The 22230-nt window shown below is 40.3% G+C and overlaps 3 protein-coding genes across 5 annotated transcripts in view; 2 read left to right on the top strand and 1 right to left on the bottom strand.

The window, feature by feature from the left end:
* The first annotated feature begins 1216 nt into the window (after positions 1-1216).
* Positions 1217-10753, top strand: LOC137273497 (proteasome subunit beta type-1-like). Its single transcript, XM_067806214.1, has 7 exons — positions 1217-1564; positions 1834-2069; positions 4702-4803; positions 7093-7174; positions 7983-8112; positions 9537-9643; positions 9939-10753. The coding sequence occupies exons 2-7, from the start codon at positions 1912-1914 to the stop codon at positions 10116-10118; spliced, it is 759 nt and encodes a 252-aa protein (XP_067662315.1). The 5' UTR covers positions 1217-1564; positions 1834-1911; the 3' UTR covers positions 10119-10753.
* Positions 10754-12751: 1998 nt separating this feature from the next.
* LOC137273498 (endothelial differentiation-related factor 1-like) lies at positions 12752-19406 on the bottom strand. The gene is made up of 5 exons (XM_067806215.1): positions 19064-19406; positions 16936-16987; positions 15891-16051; positions 15236-15329; positions 12752-13168 (listed from the first exon to the last, which is right to left on the bottom strand). The coding sequence occupies exons 1-5, from the start codon at positions 19133-19135 to the stop codon at positions 13110-13112; spliced, it is 438 nt and encodes a 145-aa protein (XP_067662316.1). The 5' UTR covers positions 19136-19406; the 3' UTR covers positions 12752-13109.
* Positions 19407-19428: 22 nt separating this feature from the next.
* Positions 19429-22230, top strand: part of LOC137273496 (large proline-rich protein BAG6-like) — a 41178-nt gene continuing 38376 nt past the window's right edge. The window contains exon 1 of one of the 3 annotated variants that reach the window (XM_067806212.1): positions 19429-19563. The gene's annotated coding sequence lies outside the window, so the exon portion shown is untranslated. Of the gene's footprint in view, positions 19564-20079; positions 20086-22230 lie in introns of those variants that run through there. The other 2 variants (XM_067806210.1, XM_067806211.1) reach the window with 2 other exon arrangements.

Below are 22230 nucleotides of genomic sequence, written 5' to 3'. Positions count from 1 at the left end.
TTGTGCCATGTCATGACTGGCTGACGTAGTTGACAGAGGTCGACCCGGGAGCATCTCAGCCATACTGGGTGACCAGCTGATTCAGAACGCAGCAAGCAATGTTCCAGCAATGTACATGTCTGAAATATACAAGCCACACCAATGAATATACCCCAGACATTATCAGCCATTATGGCTTCGATTAAAGTAACAATGCGAATAAAATATGTATTTAGAATCTGTTTCTAGACTGGTCAAGTCAGTATTTTCACAAAGTCGAATGAAGCGTCATAAAATAAACGCTTATGTCCTAGCACCCGTATCAAAAGGTTAATGTATTTTGTTTGTGAGTCAGAGTCGTGCACGTGCTGAAACCTCGATCAAGGTCGCTTGAGTGTGACGTTTTGGTGAAATATTTGATCAGGGTTAGAACTGGTCTTCACTAGTGAAGTTCTCGGTTGCCACATGTCAGCGTATCCCAATTGCCTAAGTCGATGTTCATGTCGTTGATCAGTGGATTGTCTGGTCTAGACTCGATCATTTAGAGCCCGACGCCATATATCTGGAATATTGCTGAGTGCGGATTTAAACTAAACTCCCTTACAAATCGGATCCGAACCCGCACCACGCGGATCTAGATTGCCAGAGATCTTTTGAGGTGGGTAGCTTTATTCAAGACACTGTTATAGAAAACTGAACCAGAAATCGATGTGACCGACTGAGTCTATAGATATCTCCAGTTAAAATATTTTATTAAAATACCCAAGTGAGTGAGTGACTTTCGTTTTACGCCGCTTTGAACAATGTGAAGGTGGGGGATACCGGACTGGGCTTCAAACATTGTACCCCTGTGGATTCGACCCGGATCTTCGATGTGACGAGCGAACGCTTTACCCACTAGGCTACCCCGTCGTCCCGAAATACCCAAGGAGATATATACGAACAAACCCCTTTATTTCATACTGACACGCAATACAGTGCGCTCTCGTCAGAGTTGTCGCAGCCGGTTTTCCGCCAAACGAACATACACAATGCATTAGCTTTGAGTCTTGAATGTTCTGTCCCATAGATTGGTGTTACATACGAAAAGCATTTATCACAATGACAAAAGTTCAGTTTGTGTTGACTGCGTTCATAAGAAACGACCAAACTGACAACAGACAGTTCCCATCACTATCTAAAACCTCGTAACGTTACACTTCCCTCAGGTGCATACTGTAAACTACCAAATTTCCCTGTCGTGTTTGTTTCTGGTTGATTTGCCTTTCAGTCACAGTCACCTGTCATCGATAAACGGGTGATTTCTCTAAAGTGCCTTCTTCAGTAGGAACATTGAGTATTAACCGGTCTATATCCTCCAGTACAGATGATGTATCGATTTTGTTGCCATGGTTACATGATGCGGCAATGACAGCTTACAGCACCGTGTCCTTCAAGGCAAGCCCGATCATCTGATAGGACACAAACATCGTTAGTCATATGTTAAGACCCTCGGGGAGACAGACCTCATATCACCTGAGGGAACCTGCACGAGAATACCTGTTATATGTACAGGTGTGCACAAATTCGCATCGCTTTTCACCAGGTAGGTTGCACGTCTATGCCTCTATATCTAAAGATAATACAACTATGTTCTCTGAGTAGCTTGGATATATGGGTAGATATTGGTACACAGAGCCACACATTAACATTTCGAGTGTGTCCATAAGGCGAGGTCAAAATGTAAACAAATATTGGCTTAAATATATGACAACTAGATTGGGGCGTGTCTCATCTCGTGTGTTGTTTACCTACAAATCGTAAACTTATGTCGCGGTCAATTTTATAACGTTGTAAACTGGGTTGCCCTTAAAGATAACACGCCCATGGGACCCCTCAGAGACGCTGGGGAAATTCTCCTTACGCTGGTACTGAAAGAAGAGAGGAGGAGGCATGGAGGTTGCTGAACGAGGTAAAACGGATGAAGATAGGAAATTTGTCGACAGAATTATTATCGAGAAACTTGGAAGGGTTCAACCTCCAAGAGTCGGGATCCGGGCCAGCGACATGGAGGAGGACCCGCGTGGAAAGCGATTTCCGAAATACAGAGGGTAGGTTATTGATTAGCGCTGATTTGTTATCGATTATTGTGATGTGTTACCATGATTGTCTGGATGTTGGACTGTCACTGTAAGCTGCTAGACAAGGGGATTAACTATTAGTGTTTGGATCGTATTTTCATTAGCAACAGTAACACTAACTACTACTACTACTACTACTACTACTACTACTACTACTACTACTACTACTACTACTACTACTACTACTACTACTACTACTAATGCTGCTACTGCTACTGCTACTGCTACTACTGCTACTACTACTACTACTACTAACTATAGTTTTTGCAGCAGAAGAAATTAATTATAGCAGCAACAGAAACGAGTTATAGCAGCAACAGAAAATAATTATAGCAGAGGAAATGACTTGTAGCAACAGCAGAAACAAGCTAGCAGTAAAAATGAGTCATGGCAGCAGTAGAGAGTTACAGCACTAGCTCATACGGTACAGAGCGACTCGAGTTTAGCTTTACGCCGCTTTTTGCAATATTTCAGCAACATCACACTTAAAATTGGCTTCACACATTGTATCCAGGTGGGGAATCGAACGTGAAGAGCGAACGCTTTAACCACTATACGCTACCCTACTGCCCCAGATAACTACACCCTACTATTACTACTGCTGCTAGTAGTAGTAGTAGTAGTAGTAGTAGTAGTAGTAGTAGTAGTAGTAGTAGTAGTAGTAGTAGTAGTAGTAGTAGTAGTAGTGACAAAGAGCACCTGCGAGCTTAGATGTTTAGAAACTGGGTTTTGCGAAATGGACAAATAACCTGGCTCGGGAACTGTAAGACTGTTCTACAAATCACACTTTCCAAGCTACGTGAAACTAGACTCTGTGGAAATTCATAACAACAAACCAAACTTAAAAACGACCAACCAGTGTGAAACGGTAACGATCGGCCATATCTTTACCCAAGACCGTCATCAAATATATCTCTATTGCTAAACTGTTGCTCGTGCAAATACTACCCACTCACGTGAACGTTATTCAATGAGTCAGTACAAAGTATAAACCGACATGGACAAACGGACCAATATTTATCACCTGCATCCACAATGTGATTATCGACTGCAACATTTACTTGAAACTTAACACCGATCATATCCGCCGTAACACGGTCACCGGAAATGTACGCAATCAATCAGGTCACGTGACTCCGCCTCGGAGAAATCGGCTGGCCCAGAGAGATCAGAAATGTTCATAGCGTTTACTTTTGCATGCATGAGTGGAGTGTCTCATATTGCTAATAGATGACTCCGTATTTTCTGTTTCCCTAGACATTATACTGAGTGCTTGTGGAATGTTACGTTCATGCAGCAGTATTCCAACATATCGCGCTGAGTATAAGAACTTTCCATTGGACTTTTTCGGGAATACGAACCTGCGAACGCATTAACGCTGGACTACCCTGCTTCTGCAATATGTCAATAAGTGTATTCTCGATTCAGTTCTCAAATAGGTTACATTTTACATTTACATTGTACTGTCTTGATAACAGTGTATACTACTCTCTGAAATGCAGAAAAGGGGGCGGTGGAGTAGCCCCGTGGTTACAGCGTTCGCGCGTCACACCGAGGACCCGGGTTCGTTTCCCTAGATGGGAATACGATGTATGAAGACTCTTTCTGATGTCTCGATATTGGTTGAAAATTGACTCACTCACCGAAACAGAATGGCGATCAAATTTTCCTGTCTTTCAATAGTACTCACTGCCACTGAAAAGTTCGATATGAAAGTATCTAAAAATAGACAACTTTAAACATATTTTAATTTTATAGAGTAAATGAATGTCTAAATACTTTTATGTGCAACCTGCTTAACTTTGGGCTGTCCTTCAACTCGAGAACGGTTATGTTATTTTCCTAATTAGGAGGCGACGTGATTGTGCGTGCACTGTACATACCATGTTCAGCAATATAGGAACGTAACTTGTTACGTACATAAACATTGGGCCCTTGACTATCCGGGTTAGAATTGGTCTTCAGTGGCCCATGCTTGTCTCCCCTCTAAAGATCCGGATTAGAAGTGGTCTTCCGTGGCCCATGCTTGTCTCCCCTCTAAAGATCCGGGTTAGAATTGGTCTTCAGTGGCCCATGCTTGTCTCCCCTCTAAAGATCCGGGTTAGAATTGGTCTTCAGTGGGCCATGCTTGTCTCCCCTCTAAAGATCCGGGTTAGAATTGGTCTTCAGTGGGCCATGCTTGTCTCCCCTCTAAAGATCCGGGTTAGAATTGGTCTTCAGTGGGCCATGCTTGTCTCCCCTCTAAAGATCCGGGTTAGAATTGGTCTTCAGTGGCCCATGCTTGTCTCCCCTCTAAAGATCCGGGTTAGAATTGGTCTTCAGTAACCCATGCTTGTCATTAGAGATCAGGTTGTCAGGCTGGATTTGTCATCGTATCCCAACTGCATAGGCTGATGTTTCATGCTGTAGATCACTGGATCTTCTGGTCCAAACTGTTATTCTTACAGATGCCATATACGCATAGGGATATACGCAGATATGCGATATAACACCTATTAGAGTAACTGTAGTTGTAGAATACTGAATGAGCAATATGATAATTATTCTGTAAAATATTATTTTTCGATCCATCTTTTTATAAATGACTTGTTCTCCCTTACAGGTACGTGCTTGCCATTGCCGGCGAAAGCTACACGGTGATTGCATGCGGGATCGGCCACAGTGAAGGTCAAGCGCTTCCACCACGTGACGTCACTTACAAACTGTACGTTTACTTTGATACAAAAGAGCGAGAGAATATTTTTAACGCCGCATGAACAATTTTGGCAGACATTCGAGACGAGATATAGGGAAAGAAAGAACTGATCTGACTGTCTCAGAGTCCATCACTTTGCTATCGATATGATATACTGTAAAATACGGTTATATCGAAGTACGGTGACATCGAACCCTTAACGTAGTTCAGTATGACCATAGTTTGTCATACTCATTTTCACTGGGGCGGTGGGGTAGCCTAGTGGTTAAAGCGTTCGCTCGTTACGCCGAAGACCCGCGTTCGATTCCCCACATGGGTACAATGTGTGAAGCCCATTTTCTGGTGTCCCCCGCCGTGATATTGCTGGAATATTGCTAAAAGCGGCGTAAAACTAAAACTCACTCACTCACTCATTTTCACTGAAATATACTCTCGCGTAACCTTGATTCATGGATATGAGGGAGGTGCAGCGAAAATCATATTTTCAAGTCGAAACATTGATTACAGTTTGGTTTCCTGCTGACTGGATTCCGTCTTATTGCGTCTTAAATAACTTGGTACAATAACCAAGCTTTTGAGACAAACATATTCAATTAATATTAATCAGTATTATTTGATACATCTAATCAATTGTATGTTGCAACTCTCCTTCTTACCCTTGCAAACACATCGTGCAGAGTGATATGTCATACAGCATGCCCAGACAAACGGAAATCGTGGAAATCCTAAAACGAGGCTCGACCGCCAGAAACGTTGGCAGTCAATCACATTGTACGTTACAAAAATACACTGAATAAGTGCAAAGAAGACATAACAGGTGTAATCAGTGAACCAGATGACTTGTGAAACACTGTACGACCCCACGACAACCCCAAGACCCTAGTCAGATCTTCACTTGTAAGTGGCGACTAACGGAAATGAGTTGACTGGTTGAACATGTCATCGGATTCCCATTGCCTAGGTCGCTGTTCATGATGTCAACCACTGGATTGTATACTAGTATATACGACTGGATATTGATGAGTACGGCGTTAAACGAATAAACTACCTTCAAGTTCACAAGAAGGAGATCTGCGTGGGCGTTAGTTATTGGCTGCAGGGTTGTAATATCCACAGTATGTACAGAACACCTGTATATACATAAATCAATGGGTCAATAACTCTGTCGAAGTTTAAGTGTGGACGGACAGGGACCTTTATTGTCTGGGACATCTATTCTACCGTCTCAAGGGCTGTATTTCACTCCCCTCGTTCAAGGCCACGTGTCCAAAATGGTGTTCAGTGACAGTTTGATTGTTCGGACACCCGTTATGGGTAACAGCCAATTATAATTCCACACGGAGAACAGAGACCGGGAGTTTCATGCTTACCGCGTCTGTCACCCAAAATGATAGGGCTGCAACGATTAGGTTGATTCATCGAAAATTTATTTGACACTTCAGTTTCGATTTCCGATAATCCTTATCACTATTTCGATTCTATATTTGAATACCTATTATTTCCCCACAACCAGAAAGTAATTTTGACCCCCAAGTCGACAATTATCGAGCGCTGAAATATGGCGAAACGTGACTGGTTGACCCCACGCTAATTATATCCAATGAGAATTATTAGTAGACATCGCCAAGCTGACATTAGATTTCACTCTGATAAAAAGCGGGATCTGAGAGTTAGATGAAACGAAGAAGAGAATCGAAAATGATCGAATCGAGGTTCCAATGACGAAAATCGAATCGAATCGAGGGGTGCGTGAATCCTTGCAGCCCAACAAAATGTGCGAATTATCACGTTTCTCGCTTACCATAATAGAATGGGGTTTATATTTCCTTGGATATAAAGGTGACAGACGCAATATCTGATTGATAGTTACTTTTCTATCTATATTTACCAGCTGCATCAACATCCGCGGCCATCCTTGTTTGTCGTATTTGGCAGATGATGCTAACTGACTGACTGAACTGTTCCATTTATAGCATGCGTTTGCACCTTATAGTAAGTGCAGCCTGTCCATAAAGTGCAGTCTATCCATAAAACCAGACTGAAGGACCCACAGCTGTCATTAATCATATCACTTGTGAATCTGAATATGTACCGCTACAGTATTCGGATCATAAAGCGATGAAGGACACCAGAAGTGTTCCACATATTTTAGCGAGGTGGGGAATGAACCGCACTCTCAAGTTTGTCGAGCCCTGATAATGTAAATTTTATATAGCATAAATGATGTCGTAAAATTTCAAAACAAAGTTTGTTAATGAGTGCATCTGCTCAATCCAAATCCATGTATTCTATTTGCAGAAACGATAATACAATCCTAGCTTCTCACGGCTTCCACAATGACGTCCTCAGCTTCCATAAAGATCTTAAGGAGAAGATGGAGGTAGGTAGCTAAAATCAGTAACTGTAGAAACGTGCAGTGAGTGTTACCACAGGATCTGAGTAAGTTGGGTTTTACGCCGCTTTCTAGCAAGATTTCAATATTGCGGCGGGAAATGTGCTTCACATATGTGTTCCCATTAGGGAGTCGAACCCGGGCCTTCGGATGACCAGCGACACTTTTAACTCTCGGGCTGTTGATCAATGGATTGTCTGGTCCAGACTCGGTTATTTGCATACCACCGACATAGTTGAAATATTGCCGACTGTGGCGTTAAACAACAAAGAAAACAACCAACTGAATACGTAATCCCACAATGCCGGCAGGCAGGGAAACAACAAGTACCTAATCTAACAACGTCCTGTGGTATGACGAAGGGTCAACCATCCACCCTCTCGCACTGTCCACAAGGCCACGAGTTGGGATAGTCCCGAGCTGGAATAGTGCGAACTGTAAACAAGCCTGTCTTGTTGTTTTCTTGACTAATTTTCATGATGGAATGTTTGTTACTTGAAAACAGGCTTTTGCAGTAAACTGCAGTGTTAATGAACTGGAACGAGCATTCATGTCTATGACGTTGCTGGTGTCACGTGATCATTATTTACGCCCTCTTTAGCTATCCTCGAAACGTTCGGACCCCTGCGAACTTCTTAATAAGCCTATTCTTAACACACTGACTACGATCAAAGATAAGCTTAGGGCTGCTAACGTTTCGAGAATAAGGACGCTGGTGTTCATTATGTCACGTGATCTAAACTTGTTGATGTGGTAGCATGACAATGTTCATAAACGCTTGTTAACGATGTTGTAGGAGTGTGAGGCGACCCTGAAGAAGCAGATGTCGTGTCTGGGGACTGCGGGTCTCATCAAGGCCTTGTTGTACAACCGGCGAATTTACACGTACTTCAAGTGCAACATCCTAGCAGGAGTAGACCCACACGGTGCGTGTCGCCAATACACAACTTGGAAGGCAGGGTCAAGGACGCGCAAACGCAGCGAAATCGCGTCCAACGTTACTCTGAAACTTCGCAGCTTACGTTGACACTTTACGAACAACTCTTAGCTTCCGAAACACTTATAAACTTCATAACATACGTTGAAAACAATAACGCATAACAAAGAAAAATTTCGCAACATAGATGTATGCTTTGCCGGGTATGGTTCAACTTTCAACATACGTTTAAACTTCGTAGAATACCTATAAACTTTGGAGGGGCGTGTAGGCTTCACAGGAGACTTATAAACTGCTAAACATTAGGTTTAAGCGTCAAAAGATATGTTGTAGGTCAGAGGATATATTTTCTCAAAATTTTCTCATTCCTGTTATCATAAATACACTCAGGGTGTATCAGAAAGGGTGTATCAGGTTTCAATCAGAAAGGGTTCTGTTGTTTGCATTTTAAATGAGGTTTAATATTGCTGTCAAACAAAGTTACTGGGTTTTTCCAAGATTGCAATGATAATAATTTTTAAAAATGATATGATAATGAGGGTACTTCGGCGCAATACTTCACACTGCAAAGGGCACGCTCAAAGCGCGCACAAACAGTAAATCAGTATTACCCCGGATGATCTATCTGCCTGTTTGGCGCTTGAAGGTTATAGTCTCTTATCTCTCTGTGTACCCATTTTCTGCTGGATGAACAGAGACGTTTTGGAGAAACGTACTTGCCTAAGGTGAGACCAAATGTATCACATGTATTTCGTTGTGGGGCAGGACTAGAAACTCAGGAGTCGAGTTGCCAAACTCGGTCATGCATCCAATAACTCTCCCAGCTCAAATTGCTTAGCTTCAACTGATTTGTGACCTGAGCTCTACGCACAGGCCCACGCACCATATCTCCAGTATAACCCGATACTCTACTATTCATGTGAAGGTCCGGATTAGATCTGATTAACCCATGCTTGATGTAAAAAGCGACTTACAGGATCGGGTGGTCAGGCTCATGCTGCACTGTGTAGTCCAGACACATGTCATCGGTTGCGAATTATGCAGATCGATGCTCATGTTGTTGATCACTGGACTGTGTAGTCTAGACGCCTGTCATCGGTTCCCAATTATACAGATCGATGCTCATGTTGTTGATCACTGGATTGTGTAGTCCAGACGCCTGTCATCGGTTTCCAATTAAGCAGATCGATGCTTATGTTGTTGATCACTGGATTGTGTAGTCCAGACTCGATTTTTGACAGACCGACGCAGTACAGCTGGAACATTGCTGAGTACGGCGTAAAATTAACCTCACTCACCAACTCGATACTCTACTCTACCTGTGACTTTCCTTATACTACCCAGGACGTACTGTAGTTTAAGACGTCTCTCCTCTTGTCATAATGCTCATGAAGCATTTTCACCTGTGTTTAGACGGAGGCTGTCTGTACGTATTCGATCAGCTGGGGGGCTTCAAGAGAGAGGCTTTTGCCGCAGGGGGGTCATCCTCCCTGAACATGTACAGACTGTTAGCCAGAAAGGTAAGCAGTTATTTGTTTAAAGTTATTGCTTGGGCATTATCGCCCCTTGTACATCGAATTGCAACTCTTTCAAACTGACACAATTCTAATAAATAGAACGCCGTAATGTTATTGAATTAATGGTGAAAAATTATCAAAATGACATTTTACGTCTGAAATATGTTTAAAGCGTCCATGTTTTAAAGTTTAATCAGGCAATATGTTGTGTTTTGTGTCTGTCTTACCTGAGAAACTATATCTAATTCTATGTATTCATATACATGTAAATGTAAAATAAAAATTCAAATATTTCCAGATCGATTTAAAGAACCAGCGTTCAATCCATGTGTCCCTTGACGAAAACGAGGCAGCTGACCTTGTGACTTCCGTCTTCAGAGACGCAGAAGAGCAGAGAATATTTCGAGGCCACGCGGTCGCTATTTACACCATCACCAAGACCGGAACTGTAGAGGAGTTCAGGCGGGTCAGAGAATAAGGATGGAACATCTCACTATTCCATATTTATAGCATCATAGTTTTATTTACCCATATATTATTTTTATACGTATTTACTACAGCTGTGGCCGCAGTTTTGAAAGAACGTTGGAGCCACCTCCAGAAAGGCTTAGTCCAGTTCAGTTCCGCCAATCTAAACGTCATTCATACAAGTCAGCGTCTGATAAAGGACCACACCTTTGATTCGCAGTGACAAATCTGGTCCTCAGTAAATGTTAAATAGCATAGATTAAATATCTCGTGCTTTTGCCATGGACCTCTGTTTTGCTTTTGTCAGATAAAATGACAGAACCCGAAACAGAATTCTTATGTGAAACCAATGGGGGTAACTTTTTGAAAGTTCAGTGGATGGTTGTGTTGTACTAGAGAGACATAAAGTATATCTTAAGAAAAAAGTATTCTTCTTTGATGTTTGAAATCGGGACCGTGACATACTGGGGTAGCACACAACCGACATTACGCCCCATCCCCAGCTATGTTGACCCAGGTCATCTGGAGACTATTGTCTTGGTAAGATGAACTGTGGCAACAGTCTTCATTAGATGATGAAGAAATTTATTGTTGTATACTGTAGCAATATATTGTTGATTTGATATTAAAATACTATAAACCCTGCTGTTTGGTATTTGATGAGAGGTGAGTTAGTGAGTGTCGTTTTACTCCGCGTGTAGGATTGGTTTGTTGTTTGTACTCAGCAATATTCCACCTATGTGGCAGCGTTCTGTAAAATAATCAAGTCTGGACCAGACAATCCAAGATATCACGAACATGGCCATCAATTTACGCAATTAGGATTCGACAATACGTATCCAGCGAGTCTTACCACCCGTTCCATTAGTCGCCTTCTACATCAAACATGGGTTGCTGAAAACCACTCCTAACCTTCTTTATGGCAGCCACTGTTAGTAATATTCCACTAATATCACTGCATTGGCTCCACACATTGTCATCATGTGGGGAGCCAAACGCTGGACAAAATCGTCCGTTCACATGTTTATGTGTGCTGACATACCAAGGGATACTGTTCAGGCTAAACCTGGAACTGGTTTAGACATTGGCATGGTCAAATGAGGCCACACTTTATATCTCCAACACAATATCTGGGTTATTAGTGTAAATTCCATACAGAAGAGGGCAATGTTTGATACCAGTACCCTATTCACGGACATAGACCCTTGACCCATGTTTTTAGCTAAATTTCAGCAGTAAAGCAGCAGGGACACCACAAATAGGCTTCAAACATGTGATGTGGCAACCAAACGCTTTACCCACAGGGCTACTCCACCCCATAATGGAAGAAACCTGCATTTTTCTGTCTTCAAGTTGAGGTGCTAAAGGTGCAGAAAGAGGATGATGTTCGTTGTTTAATACTCCTACCAGCAAAATTCCATTACCTGGACAGACGGGATAATTCAGTGATCAGTATCATAAGCATCAAGCAACGTAAATGGGATATGGTGACATTTGTCATGCCAAATCGCGTCCGCTCCATAGCAACAAAAATTACTTGGATGACATTAATTTACATACAATGATTAGTCAGATAATCATTTCTGAATTTGTACAAAGGTTTTAAGATTCTGACCTTAACTCTGTGAGCTTCTCTGATTCAAACTTGAACTGCTAAACTCCCTAGAGACACCATTAGAGTTTTACACTGCATTTTAACAAAATTACAGCAACAAAATGGCTGGTGTACACCAGAAATGGGATGTGGAGAATCACATTGTGGAGAGTCAATCCCATGTGTATTTGCTTCAGAATGATATTGTAACAGCATAGCAGTGGCCCTGTGACCATCCAATCTGGTGAGTGAGAGTTTTACTCCACTTTTAGCAATATCCCTGCAATATTATGATGGGGAAACATCCGTAATAGGCTTCAAAGATTTTACACGTGGGTATTTGAACTGGATCTTGACTATGCCAAGTGAACACTTTAACCACAAGGCTATCCCACCACCCAATCCAATCTGAACAAGACAACAGAGTGGGAGAGTTTCCAAGTACAAGTTTATGACATGCAGATAACTTGATCAGTTTAGTCACCCCTGTTGGGGACCTGTTCTAACCTAGGTCTCAACAATACACACTAGCGAGTACACATGTGGTCAGTTTAGTCACCCCTGTTGGGGACCTGTTCTAACCTAGGTCTCAACAATACACACTAGCGAGTACACATGTGGTCAGTTTAGTCACCCCTGTTGGGGACCTGTTCTAACCTAGGTCTCAACAATACACACTACCGAGTACACATGTGGTCAGTTTAGTCACCCCTGTTGGGGACCTGTTCTAACCTAGGTCTCAACAATACACACTACCAAGTACACATGTGGTCAGTTTAGTCACCCCTGTTGGGGACCTGTTCTAACCTAGGTCTCATCAATACACACTACTGAGTACACATGTGGTCAGTTTAGTCACCCCTGTTGGGGACCTGTTCTAACCTAGGTCTCAACAATACACACTACCGAGTACACATGTGGTCAGTTTAGTCACCCCTGTTGGGGACCTGTTCTAACCTAGGTCTCAACAATACACACTACTGAGTACACATGTGGACTGGCTAGAATCAACCAGTCAGTTGATCAACATAAAAACAACAAAAGTTCTGTTTAATACGAAATGACATGAACATTTTACTCCAGGTATTTGGGACAATGCAAAACAGGTCAACTTCAACCCAACCGAAGCAAAGATCCTTCTGAAATACATGAGTCTTTTCATTTTCTTGACACATTGATCGTCGTGAAAGGGCAACCTTCACCCAGGTATCCATAACAATGAATCACATAAGACACAACTCTGATGAACAGTATGGAACGTCACGTATTTGTAGTTTACATAGCCTTTATCCAATTTGTGTTCGATTTCTTCTGTTTATCGATAAAAATAACAATACTATATACAGTTGGTAGAAGATAGAGCTGCAGAAGCTGCTGAAAAAGTATGAAACTGGAACTGGAAGACTTTCACTTTTTGGGGCCAGCACCAAAAGGCTTCCCTTTGTCCTTTCCACGAAGTTTCACACCTGGAAAATATACAGCAATATTTCATCCTTGTAAACATATATGAAACATATATGACAAAGTTTATACCTAAAATATATTCAATTACTTTCACAAATGCAAACAAAAACAGGCACTGGTTTCACGACTGCTATTGATACAGCATGTAAACACATGTTTGAGTGAGCAGAGTTTTTCCCTTCTCTAGTAAAGAATTTACTCAGGTGAGTGAGTGTTGTTTTATGCCACATTTTAACAAGTGTTTGCCACTGATAGGGCAATGTCACCCATCACTGAAGAAGAAAAAAACATTTATAACATATCCACGTTACTTTTTGGCCACACACAAGATGCATGAAATGACAAAACTGAAGACATTGGTTGCAATGTTTTAAGAGATATCATGTCAACATAAGTTTGAGAAAGGGACAAAGAAAATAAGATCAGACAAACTGTTGTCTGTGGAATCCCCCAATGTAGGCTGTCACCAAATTTGACCTTGAAGACATTGGGTAAAACAGTGCATGAGATATCACATTAACCAGATTTTGAAAAGTGGTCACAGTCACGGTGACCCTGAAGATAAAGTCAAGGCCACCCAGATCAACTGGTATCTCTGCATAAATCCCAAATGTAGGAAGTAACCAAATATGAAGACATTGGGTACAACAGTTCATGAAATACTGTGTTAACAAGAATCATGCTGACCTTAAAAATAAGGTAAAGGTGACCAAATGTGTGTCTGTGTAATGCCCGATGTAGGTTGTCACCAAATTTGATGACATTGGGTACAACACTTCATGAAATACTGTGTTAACAAGAATCATGCTGACCTTAAAAATAAGGTAAAGGTGACCAAATGTGTCTGCATAATCCCCCAATGTAGGAATTTGAAGACACTGGGTATAACAGTTCAGGAGATATTGCTCTAACAAGAGTATGAAAAGTAGTCAAATAGTGTGGTGACCTTGAAAATAAGGTCAAGGTCACCTAAATCAACCGGTGTCTGCATAACATCCCAATGTAGGCAGTCACCAAATTTGAAAACTGGGTACAACAGTTCATGAGATACTGCATTAACAAGAATCGGGATGTACGGACAGACAACAGACAGATGAAGCTGAATACATAGTCCTCCATTCGGAGTTGCAGCAGGGGACAATTACAGCAAACAACAAAGTTAGTGTACACCAGAAATGGGCTTAACACATTGTTCCCATGTGGGGAATCAATCCCAGGTCTTCAGTGTCATAAGAAAATGCTTGAACTTATACAGCAGGAAAAAGATGCTGACTTGTGTGCATGCTGGGTTTCCTTCTTTAGTGTTCAGGATATCCTGGTGTTTTTGTGTTTTATCTCCTTTAAACTGCAATATATCACATCTGCCATGGATTCACAAATGCACTTGAGCATGCAATGTTTTTATCAAGGGACCCCTTTCCATGTAAACACTGTCAGCATTTGATGATTGTTAGATGTAAATGAGGCTTAAATCTATCAGTATATATTTCTGTTCCCAAATAAAGGGAGCAGTGGGATAGCCTTGTGGTTAATGCATTTGCTTGCCATGCCAAATACACGGATGTACCACATAGGTACAATATGCTAAGTCCATTTCTGGTGTTCCCAGACATGATATAGCTGGAATATGACATAAAGTGGCATAAAGTCAAAGTCACTCATTCCAAAGCAAAGATTATACGCAACCTGACCTACTTAACAAACTGTAGAAAAAAATCTTCCTTTCATCATTCAGAGACAATAGAGTGGACATGTGACGTTTCACACCACTTTTAGTTTTAGCAATATTCCAACAATATCACAGCAGGGGACACCAGAAAAGGGCTTCACACATTGAACCATGTGGCATTTGAAGCTGGGGTAATGGGATGACAAGAAACGCTTTACCCACTAGACTATCCCATTGTCCCACAATAAATAAAGATGAGTTGCAACATTACAGCTACACTGTTATCATTATCAGAAAATGAGAAATATAAACTGGTATCAATCAGCCATTGACAGATTTCATCCCAGGATACTTGTCATTTGCAAACTGAAGATAACAAAGCAGATTTTCATTTTCTTACCCAGTGCTCTCTCAAGTTTTCCGAGGACTTGTTGATTCGGAATTGCCTTCCCAGATTCATATTCATTGATCACTTGAGGTTTCTCATTTATTTTCTGAAACATGAATGAAACAAAACAATCTCACACTGCAAAAGTAGGTGAACGACTGGCTTAAAAATATTGTTTTTAAATTTGGCTTGGAGTATTGGCTGTCCGTCATCACTATAAGATGCAGTAAGCAGATGAGAGGCCACTATTGAACCCTATGACATTCTAACACAGCAATATCAATAAGATATATGTCCATGACAACAGAGCCTTCTGGTCCCTGATGAAGTCTGCTATGCCATAATTGTAAAATTTATGAATTTCCAAAAATTGTAAATAACCACGGAAAGATCACAAAATAATTTTTTATATCACTCAATAAAGTAATTTTCACTATTTCATTATCTCAGATTAAGTCCCTGGCATCTTGTTGGTTGGTAAGCAGTTATTTTGAACAATGGTCGTCACCCAGTCCAACCAGTTGACAGTATGTGTGAGCACAGACTTTCTCCAATATCACCACAGCCATTCTGGGAATCCAAATCGGACCTATGGCATGACAAGGAAACATAAAGGATCTCCTATTGATCAGTTTCCAATAACTGATATTACAGAATAAAAACTTACAGTAGCGAGTTCTTTTTGGGTGAAACCCTTATTCTGGCGTGAGAGTTGTATGAGCTTGGCAACATCAAGAGAGACGTGTTCATGGTGAAGCTCGTCCGTCTCACGATCCAGCTTGGCTGTGTTCTTGTTAGCACAGCTCTGCTTGTTAGACCCTGCAGCATCTGCAACAAATATTTCAATGCATAGGCATTTATCATGTTACGTCAATCATACGAAAAACTTGTTTGGTAATATTTTTTATTCATAATTGAAACTTCAAAAATATGTGTGGGAAGGTAAATCCAGAATGAACTGCCCCTACACAGTGGTAAATATTTGCTAATGTAAGTACCAATTACCTGAGAAGGAAACAAACAGCTGTCTCAGCGATTGTTTCAAGCATGATTAATGTCATTCTGACCTTACATCACAAGACTCAGATGCTGTCAACAACATCCAACAGCTGTAAACAGAACACTGGTGTGATAACTTTATGATGTGGGAAATTAACGTTAGTAGTTTTACATTCTTTTCAGTTCAGTTCTGAGCTTTACAAGACTCTCACCCCTATCATGGGGCAACTCGTAGCAACTAGGGTTAGTACTAGTCTTCAGCAACCCAACGAAAAGAACAAGTAGTGGGACTGAGTGGTCATTCTTGCCGACTTGGTTTATGCCTGTCATCATATCCCAGTTTTGTAGATTGATGCTCAGGCTGTCGATCACTGAGTGCGTGAATGTGGTTTTACACCACTTTCACTTGTTTCAGCAATATTCCAGCAACATCACAGAGAAGCACACCACAAATGGGCAATGGGTAATCAACCCTGGATCTTTGGGTGACGAGCAGATGCTTTAACCATAAGGCTACCCCAAAGCCCCCTGCCTATTACTAGATTGTCCAGTCAAGGCTCATTACAACCCTGTCATACAGCTGAATATGGCTTAAGCACTGAAATCCAATAGCAGGTAATTGCTCATTCTGAATTGTCTGGTCCAGATAGCTGGAATAGTGTTGAGTTCAGCATTAAACAGCAAACAAAGATTATGTGTACAAGGCATCTTACATTTTTTCTCTGTCGACACATCCGCTCCTGTTCTCATGGCAGCATTGACAGCCTGAAAACAGTAAAAAAGTGAGTAGATGGATCATGAAAGCCAAAGCAATTGACATCAACTACATGTACATAAATAAGAAAACACCAGTCAGCCATTGTCATTCATACGCCAAGTGCTTGAGATTCTTAGTTTTGATTTTCTTTTGTCACTATGAAACTGTTATCATCGTAAACTATATCCCATGATTACTCCCAATCAGCATCATCTCAATCAACAGCCCTCCCTGGTGTGTCTCTGTGTGAGAGTGTGCATATTCACTCTGTATGATTCACCTGTAGGAATAAGAATTAACTAAACACCACTGTTTTTAACAAAAACATTTCAACATGCCATTCACAAACTTTTATCGGAATAGTTGTTACCAAACTCTGCTTTTATATGTTTAAGTGTCATCATGACTGTGCACTTCTTAAACATGTTAAACAGAATGACTTGAAGGCCAGTGTCAGTAGTATTTCTAAGTCACTCGCAGAGAGTCAAAAAAGGTCATCAGAAAGTGATCCTGAAAACTCTGTTGATTGCACAACATGTTGCAATCATGATAATGAATATGAATACAAACAATTTCTGTTTTCATTCCTCTGCATGTTCATGTGGGATCTAAGGTTTAGTGTAAAGTTTGTCATGAGACACTCCAAACCAGAAATCTTTCTTGATTCTGTGTAATGAGCTTGAGAAAAAAGAGGCACATCTGAATATATGTTCTGCATCCTAGCTCAGTGAGGAGTCAAGACCACGTGGCATTCACATGTGAGACTTACACTCATCAAAACGTAGATAACATCAATCTATTAAGGGCTGGCCATCTGTATAAGATCTCTGAATTAAGAGGCTCAGCAAGAGCTCAGTAATTTGGGGGTCATAGCAAGAGGTTTTTAACATCTGATCCGAAGGTTTTCACCAAAAGAATTCAAAATTATAATAGTAAGATAGAATGGTGGAATGAACTGTGAAAATTTTATTATCACTATACTCACATAAGTTTAACAAATCATTTCATTTTCTGACTGATTTTCATTTTAAATGCCCCAAGCGGATTTTTTTAATATGGTGAAAGTAAATACAGTAAAGAAGAATGTTCAAACAAGATAACCTAAAATCATGAAAATACCCAAAACATATTTGTCTCCAGCAAAACCACTGCACACTGGTGTCTATTGTAGGGGTCATATCATGCATGAAAGAAATAACTCTTAGTATGCTGCTATGCTACCAAAAATGGTACCTCTGCTGACATAGTACTACATAGCTGATTCGATGACATCCTTACCATGACAGTGTCATCACACCATAGCCTATCTGGTCAAGAAGCCCGACCTTCTATCTGATGTTCTGAAGGGAAAGACATCTGCCCGTAACTCCCACTTCTTTCGTCATTCCATGCCTAAGACTAAAAGTACATGTTTTGTCACAGAAAGCCTACCCTAACCCTAAACCTAACATAATGCTAAACCTAAAACCAAAGCTCTAACCCTATCAAATAATCATAACAATACATTACAAGCAGTTACCTGCAGAATTTTTACCTACACTATTTGAGACGATGTGTTTGGCATTTCATTGATATACGATTTTAAAGCAAACAGGCTGTACAATCAAAAGTATTCATTCCATTCTGAAAACTTGAACATTCAATGAACAAGAACAGGTATAAATAAAAAACAACCAAAGAAAACAATGAATTTATTTCAGTGTTGAAATGTTACAAGGGGGGGTGAGGAAAGGCAGGATGTAAAACGAGGAGGGTACGTGCGGAACTCTTTCCTTTTTTTTAAAAAAAACACCCAGACACTGGACCCCTGGTCCATATTGTATTGTCAAAACAGTGTTTGCGTAATTTGACTAACCATGTAATCGAAATACATATAGAGAATGAGAAACACAGGCTTCTGACTTCCATTGAACACTTACTTTTGACTTTATCAACTAAAAAATGGATGTTAACTAAGTCTTAACCTCTACACTTGACCGCAACACTGTCAAGCAAGTTTGAAACACACAACAAAACTGATCAACGTAAACAAGACCTACATAATAATGTTATTTTTTATGGATACAGTCTTCGTCTTCGCTTACCTCCTTGGAACGCTGTCCTCCCTTATGCTTCTTCCCAATAGTTACGATTTCAAAGTCACACGCTGTGGCCATTTTGAATAAAATATAATTTGAAAATAACCTAGGTTTATAGGTAAAGTTTGAGGGAGCTCTGTTGCCCTGTGTCGCAATATGGCGGATTGGATGCAATATCTGCCGGAAGTTGCTGGATGTGATGAAAGTTATTTGTTCTTTAAATAGAATATTACTGTATTGCTGACTATCATTCAAACTACTCAAGCTATGGTATTAAAGGCCACATTCACTACAAAACTTATTTACAAATCTTCGCTAACAATATTACGGTAACAGTGCAACCGGATATGAGGCGAATTCCGTGTATCCACACAGTGTTGTTCTCGAAAGACGTAGACGTAGCCATCCCAGCAACGCGTCGTGGAGAGTTTATATATTTCTTGGTTTCACGGCTGCACATTTCAGAAAGAGAAACTACGGAGAAATTCATGATTTGGGGGTGTTAGGTAATATTCACTATGTTCTTTGATAAATAACTATTTCCATAGACCTTGTTAGGTGATGGTTCCAAGGAAACTGAGACACATCATCTGAGTTACTAGCTTTCAAATTGTGACCTGTGAACTTAACTTGGGTAGGCCAGCAAAGTTAATTTTAAAGAAGGAACACAGATGGGTGTTCAACGATGCATGCTTGTTATTTAAATCAGTACAACGTCCCATATTCATTACATGTTGATCTATTTATTGGGACAGTTTCACGTGTTTATATACTTGAGTTCTACTAGCGCAGAATGAATGTTCACGTTTGGCACTCAGTTCTTTCTGATCACCAGTTCAGTGCTGAGTCATGTGTCCCAACATCGAAATGAGAACGTTGATGAGTGTAAGAGGAGGGTATTAGTCTACTACACCTTTATTAACACTATTTTCCTGGCCAACACGTCTGTAAACTTCTTCTGTTTCCCCCCTTAAGTTCCAATCTAGTCAAATCCTATCATCTGAGAATATATTCTTCATCTGATGAGGGTAAGTTTTTAAATGTTTCTTTACTTGTATCTAAACGAAATGAAAAATCATATCAAACTTCTGAAAATTCCACTCAAAAAAAATATTCCCTTATGAAATCGTGGGGTGGGAAACAAGCAGCCGTCTTACCAACACAGACTCCCAGATTCTCAGTTTTCCTGATTTACAGCTGGGTTTGTTATCAGAGACAATTGGAGGGAAAGCTGGATTTTCTTATGGACAAAATGCAAAATATGAATGTCTAGAGTTGTATTGTTATGCACCTCTATGTCATATCTGTAGTAGCATATCTATATTCAGTTGAACCCCATTTATCTAGACGTTTTAGTTTCACTCAAAAATTGTTCGGATAGAGAGACATCCAGTTAACTGGATCAAACAAGCAAAACATGAAAATTGTTTCATGTATGTGTATTAATAAATGTATAGTCAATACTAATAACAGTGAATCATCATAGCATATAAGTCTACCGATAATACATGGAAGGCGGAACACAGGTTACATGTTGTCAAGTTGTCTCAGACGTAATCATGTAGCGTGTGAAGCTTCAGGTGGTAAGTTAGATAAAAAACGTAAATCCATGACAGAAAGTCACTATTTTGCCAATTGCATATTCTTTTATTTATGCGGTTAGCAGAAAATAAACTTCCGGGTAGGATCACGTAACTCAGATCAACTATTTTCAACCTGCAACATGACAGATAGTAGGGGGCAGTATATAAGTGTTGTATATAGTGCAATTACAGTGTAGTTAGCCATAATCCTGTGTAACATTTGTCTTCGTTTCTGATGAGATGTTCTCACACCCGCCAAATCCTAATGGGCAATCTTAGTGGCACGCGACCCTAGTGTTTTGATGGTTTATTAATCAGTGCACATTAAATGCTTTCTGATAGATTCAGAAAGAATACAGTTGGTCGTGCAGTAAACATTTTTAACGTGACTCATACACTTACACTTGTGCACGGATCTTTTCATCCAAATAACAGGATAATTTTTCATTGGAAATCTATGGGAATGGTTTTTATAATTCACCACCCGGGTCCGGAAGCGCGGGGTCCTGTTAAGCAAGTACAATTACTAAACTTGAGTTTAGTTTCAAATGAAAATTGTCCTGAAGGCATTGTTTCTGGATATGCGGAGTCCGATTAAATGTGGTTCAACTGTATTTATGCAAATATACATTAAAAGTTCACCAAAAGGTTTGGATTAGATACTTCTGTTCTTATTTCAGAAAATCTGTTTCTGTTTATGAAAAAGAGAAAGGTACACAAACACAATATACTTACACCAGCAGTATAGTGACTAGAGCACTGTAATCGTGCGGAATAGTGTGAGCAGAACCAAATATGTGGAGAAGGTATTCCTTCCCTATTGTCCCTTTAACACATTGACTGCCTATCACTAGTGTCCTCGTAGTTTCAATTCTGACTGAATTTGCCTTTGCAATTTATCTCACAGGTACATCAGAGGTATTTTAAAACAGGTTTTTGTTGATGAAATAGGCACAAGAAACAAATGTCTCCTGGCATTCTTTGTTACTGCCAGGATACCATTGATAATATAAGTACACAAATGGTGGCAGTCAACATGTTTCCTGTATAAGCCGTATAGTAAATCAGCCATCAAAAGCAGCACTTGCATGGAACCATTGTATTAGGTTAAAGGCATGATGTTAAATATTTTTCTTATTTACTGCTAAATGTTATCACTTCAGGCTATTTGACTTTCTTGCTTATTTCCTATCCCGATACAGTGATGAAAAGATGTTTCATCAGAAAGCACAGTTCGTCACATTAGGTAAAGATTATTAGCCACAACAGATTTGAGCTGTATTTTCAGATTGAAATAATTATTTCTGCCAGCAAACTATATTCTACCACGGTACTTTAGATCAAAATCAAACTTTCTGGCAGTTTTGTAATGACTATTAGACATTTCTGTGGCAAGAACACAGATTTCATTCATTCCCTTAACCTTCCTATTCACACATCAGTGACACAATTATCAACACAACTATATGAAATTCATATACAAATACAGATATCCAAATGTCGCATCACCTGAATAAAGAATTTGTTCGTCCATACAGTTTGTCCACGTCTGATTCACCAACCTCTATTTATGAAACTCTAAGGAGTCGT

Source organism: Haliotis asinina, chromosome 2 (genome assembly GCF_037392515.1).
Source record: "Haliotis asinina isolate JCU_RB_2024 chromosome 2, JCU_Hal_asi_v2, whole genome shotgun sequence".
Classification (NCBI taxonomy): domain Eukaryota; kingdom Metazoa; phylum Mollusca; class Gastropoda; order Lepetellida; family Haliotidae; genus Haliotis; species Haliotis asinina.
Note: the sequence above shows the minus strand (reverse complement) of the source record. Positions and strands in the feature narration are given on the sequence as shown.